Source organism: Chironomus tepperi, unplaced genomic scaffold, assembly GCF_022539635.2.
Source record: "Chironomus tepperi strain 1889 unplaced genomic scaffold, CSIRO-AGI_Ctep_v1 contig_128, whole genome shotgun sequence".
NCBI lineage: Eukaryota > Metazoa > Arthropoda > Insecta > Diptera > Chironomidae > Chironomus > Chironomus tepperi.
Window position 1 is genome coordinate 711183 of NW_027226250.1, and position 18867 is coordinate 730049.

General features: G+C 29.1%; 1 protein-coding gene across 3 annotated transcripts in view; it reads left to right on the top strand.

Annotated features, from left to right (window-relative positions):
• Nucleotides 1-348: 348 nt before the first annotated feature.
• bun (TSC22 domain family member bunched) overlaps nt 349-18867 on the top strand; it is a 34762-nt gene continuing 16243 nt past the window's right edge. Inside the window, exons 1-4 of one of the 3 annotated variants that reach the window (XM_070636426.1) lie at nt 349-709; nt 818-997; nt 1061-2606; nt 8612-8839. In XM_070636426.1, the coding sequence (XP_070492527.1) occupies nt 592-709; nt 818-997; nt 1061-2606; nt 8612-8839 (2072 nt within the window). In that variant the 5' untranslated portion in view covers nt 349-591. Of the gene's footprint in view, nt 710-817; nt 2607-8611; nt 8840-18867 lie in introns of all 3 variants that reach the window. The other 2 variants (XM_070636425.1, XM_070636428.1) reach the window with 2 other exon arrangements.

The window sequence follows — 18867 nt, forward strand, 5'->3', positions numbered from 1 at the left end:
TATTTACCATAAAATTAGGAATTAATTGGAATTAACTAATATTTTGTAAATCACAGTCAACTTTGAAAGTAACCGTTTTTTCAGATTTAAATTATAATCCAGCGCGACTTCAAAGCGACGCCAATTCAACAACAAAGTCTACAGAGTATGTTTCTCAAAACAAACACTTTGTCTCACTGAAAAATCGTGAATTTAATTAATTAACCTAACGAATTATAGGATATAATTAATTTTAAAATATTTTAAAGACAGTAAACTATGGAATAAAAGTGAATTAAAGCTCAATTAATAGTATTTAAGGAGTTTATGATGGAAATTTAATAAAGTGATTTGAGGAAGTTTGCAACTTGTTCTTCGGAATATTTTGAAAAGATTAAAAATAATTATCAAAAGATAATTTTAACTGGATATACACTGTGTATTCTGAAATATGTCGATGTGATTTTGTTATTTGAGTCTTAAATATTATACAGTGCATGAATTTAGCTGTTAAAAAAGGAGCGATAATCGAGAAAATTGCATTGGAAAATTTGTAGAAAATTTTCACTATTGTCTTTCATCTAAATCTATATAGAAGAAAAAAAAATTTTAATGGCTTCGAGACAAAATTATCCGACAATGTTAAATAGTCAGACATCGAGTAATTCAACAGCAAATACAAAAGAGAAGAGCAGTCACAGTAAATCGGAAACATCAAAATTAAAACATGGTAAAGTAATCCATAAATTTACGAGTGAAAGTTATTTGCGACTAATTTGTGAAAAATCGGGTGCAAATATATCATCAATGATTAATAATGATGAAAAAAAATTTATAGATAAGAGCTCATCGTCATCGTCATCATCAGGACACATACCGCTGAGCAGTAATACCATTATCAATAATATGTCAAAAAGGAAAGGTACATCATTTCAGATTACGTCTGTATCTGTGAGTTCTGCAAATTCGCACCATCATTCGCAACAAGTGCAGCGTAACAGTACAGATAACAATAACGGTGACGATTCTGCTGATGATTTAGATGATTCACATACTGATGATAACATAAGTCGCATTACAGATTATGAGACACCGAGCATCTCAGAGACGTTTAGCGGAGAAGATGTGTTCTTTGCCCAACAAAATGCATTTGGTACAGCCCCTGTCATCCCAACTAGTTCTCAATATGGCCTAGCAATTGTCGGTCCAGATTTAGGTGGAAATGGCACATCGGACGTTCATGTAAGTGTAAGTGATGCTGGAATCAATATAATGGGCCCTATTTCTAGCAAACAAGATCCTGATCATAAGAACGAGAGATTTAAAGTTGTCAAAATTGAAAGTACAGAGCCATTTAAAAGAGGACGATGGATGTGTATGGATTATCTTGATCATACGACACTTCAAGATGATGGAATTGATGGTAAAGACGGTGATGATCATAAAAATGAGCATCATGAAGCAATCGTTGGCCCTAGAGTATTGATTATGAATAATGGCGAGATTGAGCATATTATAAGTGACAATGAAGAACTGGATCATGAAGTAAATAAAATCAATAGTAAGCAACAGTTACTTTATAATCATCAAGACGTTACGCAAAATTCACATCAAAATACTAGTCATCCACAAACAATGACATCTATTCCTACTTACATTGACCATTCTTCTAATACAACAAACATTGTTCACAACCAGACGAATCAGACGACACAAAGTATGCCGCAAAGACAACTTGAACAAATTTTAGTTCAAGAGAAACAACTTACATTACATTTATCACAAGATAATAACAATATGACTTCTAACTCAACGGAATATGCTGGAATGGCTACAAATGGTCCACATAGTGAATTGTTACCACAATCATCTAATAATGAAAATTTTGTTAGTAATAATAATATTAATAGTAATAACACATCACAACAACAGTCAATTGGAAATCAACAACATTTTATTGAGCATCATCAACATGCTCAGACAATGACTCAAGAGATGATTCATAGCATGGTGCATCCACAAGATCAACAAAATCATCTTCAAGGATTAACGTTACCGACAAATATATTAATGCAGAATATAAGTCACGATCATCATCATCAACAACAACAACAATCTCAAATGAACAGTCCAAATTCTTCCAATGCTCTTCCGTTATCTTCAATTCCAACTCAAAATATTAATATCAATGTCACAGAAAATGCATCATTAAATAACGCCGATAATGAGTTTAGTAATAACAATAGTAGTAATATTAATAGTAATAACCAAGATAATATGACGAACCAGTTCCAAGTATCTCAAGTTGTAACTGGTGATAGAATCCAACAACAACAACAACAATGTGAATCTGACAACCAACAACAAACGGGAAATTTAGTAACAAACGAAATTAACTTAAGTAATAATAGTGATAATAATAATAATATAACAGTTAGCAATGATGGAACTCAGCAAAATGCATCTTCTCCGTCAAGTTTCGCCGGTCTTGGAACTGTCGTTGAGGGTGCAGCTGGCATCGATATCAGTGAAAGTGCTTCAAATAGTGTGAATAGTGGCAATAATAATAGTAATGCAACAGTTGGTGGAATCGATGATGGACAAGCAATAAGCGAGGATAATGAAAGGTGAGTCTTTTCATATTGATATTTTTTTTTGTTCCATTCCATACTCTCTTTTTTTATTGTTTTTTATTTTATTTTCTTTATCGTAATTTTCCGCACACGTTTTTTTTATATTCAAAAAGTGCACCTCCTGATACAATTTATTTTGTTCTTTTTTTTTGGTTCTATATATTTGTTTCTAAAAAAACACAATGCACAAAGATCTTTTGCTTAAAGTCTACACATAGCAGCAGCAAAAAAATCATTGATTTTTTACATTCTTCTTTTTTTTTGCAAAAAAAATTTCTCCTTTCGTTCCATATTATAGGAAAAAATCGCATTGTGTGACTCACCCACATTCATTTCAATCCATTCCCAATAATAATAATAAGAATAATATCTCGTCTCGTTTAATGTCATTTTTCTTTTTTGTATGTTAGTAATCCATTAAGGAATGTTGAAAAAGAAATTCATACTAAACTGAATATCTTTATTTTCATTCTTTCTATGTAGAGCATTGTGCATAGAATGCTCTAAGGCAAAGTTCAGACATAATTCAAAGTCAAGGCAAGATAGTCTACATGACTATGTACTTATTACGAAACTATTACAGCATAAATATAACAAACTTGTTTTGTTTTTTCTTTTTTCACTCACTCTCTCGCGACATTATGAGGAATTCATATGACGTCACATAATTTAAATAAATTTGTTTACTTAGAGTTCAACAATTGAATGAATGCCTGCCTTTACTTTTTCATATATATACATATTTGTGCATTAGAATAAATGTATACCAAGTTATTCTAGTTTATGATTTTTAAAGCGCATTTGCGATTTAATTTTTATGTTCACATTTTATGGGTTCTTTGGAACTTTTCTTTCTTGCTAACAAATTTATTCTATTATTCACTAAAATTCTAACACAAGGGAATCATTTTGTGGTTGTTCACTTACTACGTTCATCAAGGAAGGTTCTGTTCTCACATTCTATTTAGAATTCTAGTTTGTTTCCTTAACAGGCAAAGTAACCGCTTTTGGGTACTTACTTACTTAATTTGATGGTTGCATAGATCGACTGTGATCCATTATTTTAGGTACCGTAGTGGCATTTCTGTATCATAAAATTATGAATTCTGCCTGTTAGGGTTCACTTCAAATATTCAATACCCTAACGTACAAAGATCATGTTTTTGTGCTTCTGAAATACCGCTACGGTACCTAAAAGCATTGCTCGAAATCAACTAGAATTTTATATGGAGTCGAGTTGACTCGAATCTCCTTTTTCATACAAAATTTTCATATAAAATTTAAAGATTTAACATTCTTAAGGACTAATCTCTTTAAAAAATTGTATATAATTGAGGGAAATGATTTTAAAATTGATGAATCTGACAATCGGTAGAGGGCAACAAGTGAGAATTGAACCAAATTTTGATGAACTTCTTATGTGAACGACCTTATAAACTGAGACATTCTAAACTGCGTTCTAATCATTCGAATAATATTAGAGACATTTCATACTAATGACTGAATTTCTCTGCTTAAATTAAATGCCGTAAATTTCTCAATTATTCTCCGTTTAACGAGACCTTATTTTCTATCATCAATTTCGTGTGTGAAAAGCCGTGTCAGTCAGATAACGTGAACAATTGTGATAAATTTAATAAATTAAACTTTTTGTTAATTTAATTTATGCAATATCTACGATGATGATGATGATGATGTTATTTGCTAGTATCACATCAGTTTATCCATATTTTTATTCGCGGGAGGACGTGAGACTTCACAGTTTTAAGTCAATTATAATTTTGTCTCTTCTGTTAATTTCTTAAGTAAAAAAATGTAGTTATAATGAGTACGGTCGATTCGTGTTGTATAATGTTCCGGTTATAGAATTGTCATTTGAATGTTAACAGGCATTCAGTCAGATATTTCATATCATCTGCATTGTGAGATTTATTTCTTTTTCGTCTCGAATTTCGCAATGAAAAAAATGAAAATAATTACGATTTAAATGCGAGTTTTTCATTCGATCTTTATACATCATACGTAAATATATTTTTAGATAACGTTTTATGATCGTGTGTGCAATAATTATTGCTTAACAGTACATATGGTTAACCCATATTTCAAAAAAATTGCTATTGATTCGAAATAATAAAAAAATGAAAAAAATCATTTCATTCAACAAAGAAATTGATGTTCTCGAGTTGATAAGATATGACAGTATTAAATGACAATCATAATCAATTTAAAAAAAAATCCGCGTGTTTTTTTTTGTGAGTTTATTAAAAAAGATTAAGAGTAAAAAATGAGTTATAGTAAAAATGAGAATTTTATTCGCAAAAAACCATCAACCCCAATTGATGTCAATCGAAGGCATGCACAGAGTTATCAGAGAAGGTATTTCAAATATTTTTATTACACGACCGCACCTGATTGTAAACATTTCAAACTCATTCCATTTTTTGCGTAGTACATGTTTTTTGGTGCTGCACTAATTAATCATTCAGTCAAAAAAATAAGAAGACAATAGCTGACATTGACCTTTCTTATTCTCGTCTTCCGCTTTCATAATCAATTTTACACTTGATTTTTTTGTTTTCATCATGTGTAAACTTTGTTCATGCATAAAAGAACGTCAAAAAAAAATTTTTTTTTCTTCTTTCTCTCTGAATCTGTTCTAATAAAAGCAACAAGAGAATAAAATGGTTTGTGTCTCGGATATGTATAAGCACACATTAGTACTAAAGTTTCATGATCATATGTATCCTCAATATTCTATGACAATTTTAAAAGCATTTATACCTTTGTGATGATGAATTATTGTAGAGAGCAGGGGTGAAGTTAGACATTTTTTGATTAGGGGGGTTTAATTGATCTCATGAGGTTTTTACTCTTTTATTCCCGTCTAAGACATACCTGTTAGGTCTAGTAGAGGTTGAAGCCGGAATTTTAGGTTTCAATTATTTTAGTATTTTTTGACGGAATATGTAAAGCCATAACAAAAATTCAAAGCTTGAACCTGACTCAAATTTTTTATGGAGTCTAGGCGATTTGAGTCAACTTTTCCATACGAAATCCTAGACAATTGCATGCAAGTATTTACATACTGTTTCCAAGAATCCCATAAAAGTGCTTGAATTTAAATGACATTCTAACATTTGAATACAGTACTTGCAAATATTATACTCATACTTGCAAGCAATTGTCGAAACTTACAAAATCCGAGTCGACTTTGAGCTCTGCAAAACACATTTCAAATTAGTTGATCTGCTCTGAACAAAGATCAACTAGGCTGCTAATTAAGTTGGCGGCGGCTAAATATTCGCTTATATTAAGTCTCTTCTAGACTTCAATTACTAAGCTTTCAGGCCTCTAGTAGACTATAATAAGTGAACATTCCGCCCCCGTCTTTAGTGATTTCGATTTCTGATTCTAAACACTAAAAACTAGAAATCTGTGTCATATTTGGCTAAATATATAACAACACCATTTAAATTAAGCAGATCTGCTAGCCGGCTTATATTCGATGGCCCTATTCCTTCAAAACATACAAAAATAAAGATTTGACCGAAAAACCGGCTTTGCCCTTTGAGGCATAGCAGAAATTTTTGAACAATCATTTAATGTACATGTCATTGAACTTTATCCATACAAGTGTACAAAAAAAAAATATTTTTTCCTATTCACAAATAAGTATAGATGAGAAGCAGAAAAAAAAACATAATTATGATTGACAGCTCTTTTTTATAATGTGGAACAAGGACAAGGCAGTTTTTGCGCGAAACTAGTGAAAACTACGATAATAACGGGAATCATTTTTTTTTTCAAATTAGTAATAAATTTCTAATTTTTTTTATTTATCCGATGCTACATAATGAATATTTGGGTTTCTATGAGTTGCTCATTTACTTGCTACACAAAGTAGATCATTTTTGTGGTTTCTTTTTTTTTTTTTTTTTGGCGAACATAGATTGTGTTACATCTGTTGGATTGAATATTTTTTAAGCTTGTCAAATAAATATAAATGTAAAGTAATGACGGAACTTGAATGATTTGTGTCATTTTTTTTAGCAAAATGTGCTGCTTTGCTCATTTATCTTCTAAGTTTAGCATTATGTGACTAAATTTAGACACGTTTAAGTTTATTTTTGGGAGAATCTTTTGTGGTCATTCACTTATGATGTTCAATAATTGGGAACATTTAGCAACAGAAAGGATAGAAAATTCTGAAAATCTTCTTTGAGGAAAATTGCTTTAAAAGTTCACAATAGCTGACTCGAACAGCACACCGTGTTTGCTAGGGTATCGCTTCATCACCGTACTAACGTAAAGATGTAAAGTTGCCTTGACGGCATTGTCACGGCTGATTTCAAAGTCGGTTTACCGCATTGTTTTGCTCGGCTGAGTTCAAAGGCGATCTATCGCATTGTGCTGCTCGACTGATAAGTTAGCCATTATCAAATTACCCCAAATTGCCTTGATTCACTAAATCTTAATTAATTGTATATAAATTGTTAATTACCTACTTAAAATCAATGTTTTAATGAAAATTTAATCTACAGATTTGTGAATTGTGATACAAAAATGTGCTTATCATGCGATACTGTTTTCATGAAGCAATTGTGTGCTACTTTGTATTTCGGTCTAATTTATTTTACTCATTAAGATCTGATAGTGTGTTTGTGAACTATATTCTGCATATGTAGAAAGCCTACAAATAATTTTCATTCTACTAAAATGTCATCGAACTATAATTTGATTAATATTTTTTCATAGAAAATATTCCTAAGGCAATTCTAGGTGATATTAAGTGCGTGACATACATGTGAAAAATGTCAAAAGTTGTTTGTGTCTCATACAGTGAGAGAGACAGAGATAGAATAGGATTTTCCATATTTTATTTATTAAATAGAGTGTAGAAAGGTATTTTGAACTTTTTGTTGTACATTTTCAGAGAAAATGAAAAAAGGCATTTTGAGAGCAACCTATTTAAATTAAACGATCGTGACGTTGTCACGGAGAGTAAAACAATAAAGCGTAAACTGAACTTAGATCTGTGCATATACGGCTATATGCTTAATGGAAAAATTCGAGAGGAAATTTTTCCACAGTTTACTTATCGATGTATAATTACAGCACACAAAAAAAAATCGTGTCACTTTATTTGTAAATGCTTATATAAGCATAGCACAACATAATTTTATATGTTGTATGAACATAAATTTTTTCATTCCTTATATTTTGCAATGGAGCAATCGAGCATTGAAAGAATGGATTATATGAAACAAATGCGCTTAGCGAAGAGAAAAAAAAATATTATTCATGCACAATGTCAATAACTTCGATTCAAAATGACTTTACATTGAAAAACTAACTATGTTTAACCTTTAAATTTAATGAATGAATGAATGGTAACATGCAAAAAACTACATACTTATAAGCATTAATATCGATTATTAGTAACTAATAAGCAGTCATTAAATGAGATTTTTCTGTGTGTGCATACATGGATAGACATAAACTTATGAAATCCAATTCTTTGTCTTTGATCAAATACTCATGAATTATTAATCCCTTCTCATTTTTTAATATATATATTCCAAATAACTCCTTAATTATTAAAGAATCTCATTAATGCATTGATATCAACATTCTTTCTTCCATTTATCTCGAAAAAAAAAAAATCAATCACGATCATGTTACAGAAACAAATTATATAATGACAAAAATATAAGCCGTAATAATAATGAGCATCGTCTTCATTATTTACCTCATCAGCACATAATAGATAAACAAAGAATGATTGAACGTAGTGTAAAATGTAGTGATATTAATGGAATATTGACAATGATATCGGGAAATAGCAATAAAAGAAATTCGAATGATAATTCGAGTATGGTGCCAGAAAAAATCGTTATAGATGCGGAACATAAAATAAATTATTCAAACATTGAGACGGAAAAAGTAGGAAATAGTAAAAGTAATAATAATACAAATCTGTTGTTATTTGGTCAATATAGTAAAACGGCACCATCTATGAATACACAAAAAACTAAGGAGAAAAAATGTATAGGCTGTACCCCTGGTGGTTTGGCAACGACAGCACTTACAATGAATTTATCGACAATAAGTCCTTTATGCACAAACGTTGGATGTATTGGCGCGAGTTGTAGTAAAGATGCTAATGCGAGTAGTCGCGTAAGCAGATCTGCTTCACCTGCACTTGGAAATACATCAGATAATCCCAGGTTCAGAATTGGTTACCTTAAAAATTTATTTTATTTTCATTTTTAATTTTTGAATTCGTTTGGAAAAATTTGTTTTTTTTTTTTTTTAATAATAATTGTCTTGATAATTTAGTTTTTATTGTAAATGTCATTTATTATTGAATGCTACCTCATGATTCAAACTCAATTTTACCACTCATTACTACTCATTATGTCTAAACAGTCCTTTGGTGCTTGTGTTTTTTTAATATTCATACATTAGTACGATATTTTAGTGAAAACGAATTAATAATTGAGTGGCTTTCATCCGTTTTCATGTGGACACAGCCACATATCTTTGCAATACTTTTTTTTTAATGTGCGTAGTTTGTAGTGCTTACTCATTTTTTTATACATATATTCCATTATATTAATATCAGAAGTTCAATGAAACGTTCTAACTATACATACATGCTATTCATCATGAGAAAATTAATACTGTTGTTTTTTTGACAAGACATGTCAAGTCTTTCATTTCTCTCATGTCTTCTTAGAACTTTTTTTTTTGTTTTCTCCTTTTTCGCCTATTCAGATCAGAAAGTTCATATAAGTAGGTTCCCCATTTTGAATTTTGATTCTTTTTTTTTTTTGTTTTTTAAATAAATAAATATAAAAATATTAAAAAATTGTTGAGATTGCTGGCACTTCAATGAAATGGCACAAATGAAAGGCAAGAGAAAAAGTGCGTACGTAATTGAGGCTTCATACTGAGATAGAAACAACAACAACTAAAATTGTTATTTTTTTTCTCTTCATTCAATGTGGTTTTGAAGTCATTAACACTTTTCAGTTTTGTTATTTGCGTGTATTTTGCGTAAAAATTTATTCCGTTGCTTCATTTCGATTTGATTTTTTAGCGCAGCATTTCCTTGAATGTTGGGCTCCAGTGACGTTCATGATTAACATGGTGTTTGGTCGTACATGTATTAGATAATCACAATTGTTGTAGATTCACGAGATAAGAGGACTTGATGATGTTTTTCTCTAGAATGTGATGATTTAAAGATGAAATTTCGTCAATTGTCGACCTCGAATCCTAAATATATAGCTATCATTCACAAAGAGAGTCTTAAAATAACTTCAAAAAAACAATTTTTCATCAATGAATTTTGTGCAGATCTATACCGCAAAATTGCGTTAAAATGGAAAACCCCCGAAATAAATAAGCCAGACTTTTCATCTGATCGACGCACAAACAAAAAGAAACTTTCTGATTTTTTTTTTGCATACACCTTCTTTTTGTGCTCAATTTTGTTTATTATTATAGTGGCTCTCGAGTATTTTCTTTCATTCATCTCTGAAGAGATATGAAGAGAAGGAAAGAAGGTACACAATATGCTATTATTTTGTGTATATAGGATGATGTCATGCTCTCGAAAATACTATACGTGTGTATATAAATAAAAATTCATCATAACTTTTCGAATACTTCTTTATTGTCGTCATTTTTTTAATATAAAAAATCGACCAAATGAAAGACATTGAAGAGCTTTAAACTTGTTTAATGACAAAAGTAAATATTATAAGGTGATGACTTCTTTATAACATTCAAATTTGTCGGTCGTCTTCTTTATCTCATTTTAAAAGTCAAAACATTACACATTCATTTTGTATTATCGTCAATCATACCTACATTTATTTACAATAATCCGTGAATTGTTTGTCCTTTTTATTCTTGGTTTGGTTTTCATAGACAAAAAACATTTAATTCTAAAACGATTTTTGACAAATTTTTGATTTATTTCAATTAGATTTTTCCTTGTTGCTTTAAATCAGAATTTAATAATCATATTAGCCGAGTGACACGAATGAAGAAGGCTCTGCTAACACTAAATGGAAGTCGGCTACGGATAACATAGGAGCCTTCTTCATTTGTGCCACTCGGGACTTAAATTGGAAGAAAATTTTTCGAATTCTGAAACAGAAATTTCACAGATTATTTTAACAATCTTCCATATTTTGAAATAATCAAGCCAGCACGATAGCGTGCCACTTGGCAGACGCTTGCAATAATCTGATGAAAATCGCTATAAAGTCTAGTAAAAATTTTCTTCCAAGTGTAGAAATAAACATTGAAATAAATGTGAATAAAATTTTTGTTTTGCAAAACTCACCGAAAATGTAAACAAAATTGCTAACGAGTTTTGCAGAACAACTGTTTGATATGTTTATAATTTTCTTAACAACTTTTGTTTCTTTTAAAAAATTAATTTAAACAGTTGAAATTTTATTGATCACTTTATTATATTTAAATTTTTCTCTTTATTTACAGGTATGTGAACAATTTTATATTTCATTCAACGATAAGTTGTGCACTCGTTTTACTTTTTAATAAGTATACATATGATGAGAACAAAAGAAATGACATCATTTTTCTTTAATTGGAATCGCATTTGACTATTGGGATTTATTTTTTTAAGAAAATTATCTGTGTACTCAATTTTGTTAATTTTTTGTGTTTCTGAGAGGTAAGAAAATGAATCTCACCGACATCAATTGCCAATTTTTTGTCTGCAAGAACTGTAAGTAGGAAATTTTCTTTTTTCTCGTTAATTATAATATTTTCCTCTGACTTTTCATGACCACGTAAAGAGGAAGGAAAAACAAATTATTTGTAAGGTTTCATTTATTTATTTATACAATATTGATATTTTACATCAGACTTTATGTCGCCTTGTCTAAAGAGTAGAAGAAAAAAATTACTTAAGTAGTTATAGCGTATTTACGTACTGTTTGCACTATCAATTATTAGTGCTAAATGAAAATGTTGCACACTATTTGTTTCATAACAAATTACTAATCAAAAAGTATGTACTTTGATTGATTGATTGATATATGGATACAAAATAAGAAAATTTATAAAAATTTGAGGTCACACCACTCAAAATCATTTGCATAGTCAATTATATGTCATTAAGCTTTTTATGAGAATTATTTTTCTCATGAACATAATAGAAAATAGAGTCTAATACACGTGACTTTTCTTCTTATATTGCTATGATTTTAATGTATATCTATCGATATATGTACGATACACAAGAAATTTTCCTTTTTAAAAAATATTTTGCCATTACTTTAAATGTATTATGTATGAAAAAAAAGGTGGATAATGTGAAACAACGTAAAGAGAGAAAAAAAAAGTAACAAATACATAAGCAGGCTTACACATTGTTCAAAGCGTTTCGCCAACGATCAAGTTTGATGGGTTCATGTTATTTAATATTTTTTTGCTCAGTCAGTACGAAAAGTTTGTTTATTGGTATCAGCATTAAAAATTTTGCAAACACATTTTTTTTTCTAATCGTAATAGCGAAATTAAGAAACTGAATGATTTCGGAATATCTTTACTGTAGTGATCGTAAATTTAAGACAATTATAGCGCGTATGATAATAAATTAATGTCGAGTGTTTAAGTGAAAATTGTTAATATATTAAATTGTTTAAAAAGATAAAAAAACGAGGAATTTAAAAAAATATAAACTGTTAAAAAGATGTGCGAATTTTTGTGCTTTTATATCATATGTCCTTGGCTCGTGTGTACTTTATACATGCTCCTTACAATGCTATTTATCTGAAAATGAAATCTTCGTGGTGAAGCTAAATTCAATTTGATGAAAAACAGCAACGATATCGAGTAGTGGTGTTCATTTATTAATTGAAAAAGAAGAAGGTATATAAGATGTGATTCAGATTTATAGATATACAGGAGATTGTGAAAAAATGCGATGTGCTTTCTCGAACATATAACATTTCCTTTGGATAATATTATTTTTGGCATAGATGCCCAGAAAATCGGAAAATTTCCTTCATATAACACTTTTTCATTCATTATTTCTCCACATTCTTCCAAATGTATTAATAATTTAATGTTGACCAATTCGATTATGCTTGTTAAACAACGAAAACCATTAATTTTTTTTGTGGTTGTTCTATTTACTCTAATGCCATGTGCTACATCAAGGACAAAACTTTTTTTAGAGGTTATTCAACTTTACGCGTAATTGTTGGGATAGCCCATATATTTTTTGTTGGATAGTCATCATTCATTATCTATGATTACAAGGCACAAAATAGAGGAAGTTAAACCGAAGATGAGATTGATTGAAAACTTTTTTGCGGAATCACTCTTTGAACTACAATATTTTTGGAGGGAGGGGCTAATGGGGACACTTCATTGATAGTTCTAGAAACCCGTTTTATTGTTGACGTATGAATGTTTTATTGCAGTGTTGTACTACCTGTGTGTGGCGGCACACTTGTTGTAGTGCAAACTCAGGTGTGCTGCCATAAAAAATTTAAAAATTCCAAAAACAGGTAGCTTTTCATAAAATTTGAATTGTTTATTTAAAAAGGTCAATTAAACCATCAAAAACTTAAGGATTTTATTCCAATTCAACATAATTTTGACCATAATTACTTTATTACTGTGCCATAAAATATTTTTGTTAATAATTAGTGTGCTGCTACAAAAAGTTAGAACAACACTGTTATATTACGTCAGGACGACATAATAGAATGAGTAATAAGTAGAATTAACTAACCTATTTTAGTATGAACGTCATTGTTAAGTGACGTATGAACGACAATTCTAAGAAATTTTGATTGCTCATAAATTATTTCTCAATTCTAATTTAATTTAAACAAAGGAAAATTTCATAAATTCTATTCTGCATAATTTCAATTTCTCCACAATTCAATTAATTGATTTAGCCTTGCAGAAAAGTGAATAATCAATTATGTCTTTGGGAAAATACGTTAATAACTGTATAGTTTTTCATGGCATTTAAATCTACGAATACAAATAAAAGAAGAGAAGAGAGAATTGAGCTGTGATATCACTTTTTTTGTTTATGCTAGAATATCATCATTTTGCAAAAAAAAGAAAGAAAAATAAAAACAAACCATAAATTTTTATTGTCACGAATGAAAAATGAGAAACGAAGAAAGAAGTTGCTGGAACTAAAAAAACATATAAATTTTTTTTCACTCTCCCTTTTTATATTCATTGAGAATCGTGTACAGAGTGGCACATTAACGCATGTGCAACAATAGTATATTAAGTTACAATCTCTTCCTTCCTTTATGTCTAACCTTTGATTTTGAACAAAAACAAACCTGAACTTTAAAATAAACAACAAAAAAAACTTCGACTCTCATTGAGATGGCAATAATACTCTCAATTTTTATATTGCCATAATTCGGAGATAAACCTTGATGTTGCTTATGGTGTGATAGGAATAGAGTAATCATGCGCGTTCGTTACAATCAATAGGATTCCAAAACAATGAATTTCCAGTACTCTCAAAACAGTTATAGTAGATACACCAACAAAAAAAATGGATTTCACATTTGTGAATGATAGAATTTAAAAAAAAAATAATTCATGCAAATCTATAAGCTAAAATTAAAAAGTTGTTCAAAGTGAATGAGAAGCCAAACTAATGAGGAAATAAGTAAAACAGTTTGAAAAAGACAATAATTGTATATTTATTAAATCTTGTGAAACATTTTCATGATTTAGCGCGAAATAGAGAGAAAAAAATCTTATTAACGATCATTGCTAATTTTATACAAGTAGTGTCGTACATTATCTTTGATCATTTGATTCCTCTAGTATTTTATATTTATACAAGAAAAGTGAGAAATAATCAATTGCATATGACAGTATTGAGACGTTTATTAATCGGGAGGAAAATTAAAAGGAAACGCAAGAATAATTGGAGATTGAAATATAAATAGAGAGATTCAACGGAATCGAAAGAGCAGCGAAGAATTTTTCATATTTAAAAGTATTAAAAAAGAAAACTTTTGAAGATTATGAAAGAATTTTATTGAGGTAATTTTTTTTTTCAAATTCGATGATCAGTGGAGACATTAAACAGATACACATATATTTAGTTTGTTTGATTTTTAAAGGAATTTGATTTTTCTTTTTATACTGTACATGTTTTCCACCGATAAAAGAGTGTTGCTATAGGAATGGAAACATCTAAATTCACTTTATTTACATTTTGCATAGTAAATTTTTCGTAGCTTTCTTATTTGATAAGTTATCATTGGAAATGTTATCAAGTATATATAAGGATATATGTGAACACTACTACTGCATGCTCGATTCGAATTTTTATGTATATTATGAATGAAAAGTTATTTTAGAAAGCACCTATAAATCAGAAACAAATTTAAATTGTCATTTTGGAGTTGAAAATTTGAAAATATCAATAATATATATCATGTCTTCGACACTGCCAATTATTAAACCAGAGTTCTTTTTGAATGATCGATCATTAGTTGCTGTCTATTGCTTTGTCAAAAATTTTATAGGGTAAGTGCTTTTTAAAACAAAAAAATTCACCTCTTCCCTGTCTCATTATTTTTCCTTATCCAATTATTTCACTTCTTTTTTTGTTTTGTTCTAAGCTTTTCATCTCAAGAGTCTCTCTCGCTTAAACAGTAAACAAAACAAAGACAAGAAAGTTTATTGTTTTGTTTCTTGAAGAATAAAGTCAATGATCTTTTTTTCTTAAAGACACTCAAGGTCATAAAGAAGCAAAATGTATATTTTGATGAAAGATAAACATTACTAAATATTCTTATTTTTTTATTTTGCTTCATCTTCGTCAAGAATCTTTGTTATATATGAGATTGTTTTGAACTTAATTCAAATTGTAAATTCTACACACTGCTGTGTTTTTGGCGCATTTTTTCATTTTGCAATTTTTCATGCTTTTGATCATTTGACATGCACAAGTCAGTTAATCGATCAAAATTCCGACACCAGACTCGCGTGAGTCTGGAATGTTGTCGGATGTAAACCGAACACGGTACCAAGTTATAGTCATCAATAAACATGATTTGTCAACAATTTCATTCATTCACATGATCAGGTTATGATCAAAATCATGACAAATTCAGATTACAGGCATGGAAAAATTGTAAAATTTTGTAAAAGCTTTTGGCAGCAAATAGCTTGGCAGGCACTAATATGATGTCACAGAATATTCAAATGAACTCTTTCAAATCACAAAACATTTTCGATGTTGTTGCTTATTTTATTAATTTTTCATTCAAATGGTTATAAAAATATTTGAAATTTTTGAATAGGAAATTTACAAGTAAACAAGTACAGTAATTGCACGTTACATTTTGTGCACCTGACAAGTGACTTATTTTGATAGATTTTTATTTTTTTTCGTTGCCAATTGTTTACTTTGCAAGTTATTCATACGCTAATCAAAATGATTGAATGCCATCCACCGTCACATGTGAGCCTTCGTGTCTATTTCTGAGATACAAATAAAGCTTACTAATTAAGTCTAAATTAAGATATTAATTTTCAGTTTTTCATTCAATAATGACTAAATTTAATTTCGATTCTGTTCATTTGATTCAGTTCGACTCAAAAGTTCTGTAAATAAATAACTTGTTAATTGATTTATTAAGCAAAATGTTAAATCATAGAAAAATCAAAAAATCAGCTGATGGTAGCAGTCAAAATAAAAATCTTAATTCTAATATAAAGCAAATGTAAGTGTTAATTAAAATTCCGAATATTCTAGGCGGCTTTAAATTGAAATTCACTATGCTCGGTAACACTGACTAAAAATAAATGAAAATATAGCGAATGTTGTTTTTTTTTGTACCATATATCATGATGAAATTAATGAAGTAGAAGTTCCGATCGCTCAAAACATTATATGCCTTTTTTATTAACTTTAATTTATTTTGATTTGAGATCAGTGTTTTGATATCAGTGCGAAAACTAACATCACCAGTTGATGTTTGATTTGAGTCAGGACCAAAGTCTATTTTTGTCAGCACAATTTATTCTATTTTTATAAGTGCAAGATGAAGTATCTAAAGTCAAATATAAAGGAAATGTGAGTCAGTTAAAGATGTTACTTCATTTCTTCTTCTTTTTTTTAAATAAAAAGCTAGAATACCTTGAAATGATTAAAGTTGTGATTGATTGATAATATGTACAAACAAATCAATATGTTTGTTTTGTGATATTTGTGTGGAAAAACATGTTTAACCTAGTTAAGCAACATTATCTCGAATCTTATGCAACAATAAAGAAATAATACTTTAATAGTTCCATCCGTGTCGTAAGAAAAATAATTGAAAATCTATAATTATATAATAGTAGCTTATAATGCGGACTAAACAATAATAATAATAATCATAGTCAATATTGCAATATTCTAAGAGATCGTGCGGTTTTCCTTGAACATCATTGATTGACTATATTACCATATACACACATTCATAGATAGAGTCAGTATGTGAGGTGAAAGAATCCACAAAAGAAAAACAAATGCTGCAATGAATATGAAAATAAAACATTCAGTTTCTCAAGTCTATGTTGCAATCAAGTTTTATTTTATGCTGCTACTGCTGCTGCTGCTGCCATTCTCATTTTTCCCTCAATGCTCAATGCTGTTCGCTCACCAAAAATTTTCTACACACGACATATTAAGAGCATAAATTATGAATGTATTGTGTATTTGAAAAATTTCATACTTCTTTTCCATTCATAACTTTTTTAAAAATCATAATTTTGTATTTGTTCTATAAATAAATTGATTTTCATGTCATAAATTTTTTAAAGTTTGCATGGCAAAAATAATTGATGAAAAATTGGTTTTGCGCTATTAAAATGAAAGAGTTTTTTTGTTGTTTGTTAAAGCAAAGCCACCACTACAACATTCAATTTACTCTCGAGTAAAATAAAGGAAAAACAAGAAGAAGAGAAGAGCGAAAATTCTCACAAAAACGAATATAAAATCGTACGATATTCATGTATTTACATGCGATTGAGAGTAAAACGTAATGCGTATATTCTCATATTCCATATACAACGATAAATTTCTTAACTGCTGCAAACCAATACATGAACATTTTCAGCTTTTTTAACCATTCACAATAATAAAATTTTGAAAAAGTACAATTTTTCAATAGTCTTTCACAGTCACTAGGAAACATCTGATCACATTAAATTTTTTTCGTATCGTTTGTAACTTTTTCTGCAAAGTAAAAGGAGAAAAAAATAGAAAAAGAGAAGAAAGGAAAATTTTTCCAGGCAGAAAAAAGGAAGTTCATGAAAAGAGATTAAATTTTTGGATTATTTAAGCACCAAAAAAGCAAAAAAAAAAAAACAAAACTTAAAAATGTGCATATAGTTTGCACTTGAAAAAAATGGCTGAAGTCATTTAGTGAGCATTTTGTGATATCTTTATTTAAAGTTCTTATTCGTATAAAAATATATTGTGATAAAATAAAATTGAATTTAATTCAAAAAGAGTGAAGTACTTCCATGCTTAAAAGCCCTTAAAATCAAGTGAAATCATTTAAAAAGAGAAAATATTATTTTAAAAATAATAAAAAAATTAAAGAAAAATACTTGCTGAAGAAGAAGAAAAATCAAAGGGAAAATATTTTAGTTTATTTCCTACAATCACCAATTTAATATTAAAAGATCTTGTCAAATTAGCCATCCAGAAATATAATTTCACTGTCTGCAATTTCATCGGAAGTAAATCGTGAAAAGAAAGGTTTTTAAAACGTAGATAAAGTTTTCTAATAATTTTCATTAAATAAAATAAATAAAAAGAAAAAATTAAGCAATGAAAGCAGACATGATGGCCGTACATCAAATTCAATCGCTTGGAGCTAAGCAAGATATTTTACGAGATGTTGTTATCAAATATATAGATCACTTTTATCCAGAGTAAGTATATATAACTTGATAGCATTTTAAAAATTTCGTAGCCATTTTTCAAAATTTACATTTTTTTGGCTGGCTTTTAAGATGAAAGAAAATCTCTTAAAATAATTAAGTAAAATGATATAAAACGGAAAATTGACTTTTCCGTTCATACCAAAGTATGTAGTCTTCTTCTGGAATATCGCCATGTAAGCAGAAAAATAAAATGGTGGTCGTACAGAAAAACAGTCTCGAATGAAAAAAACAAAAAAATTTCAATTTATTATAATATTTTCAATAAAAA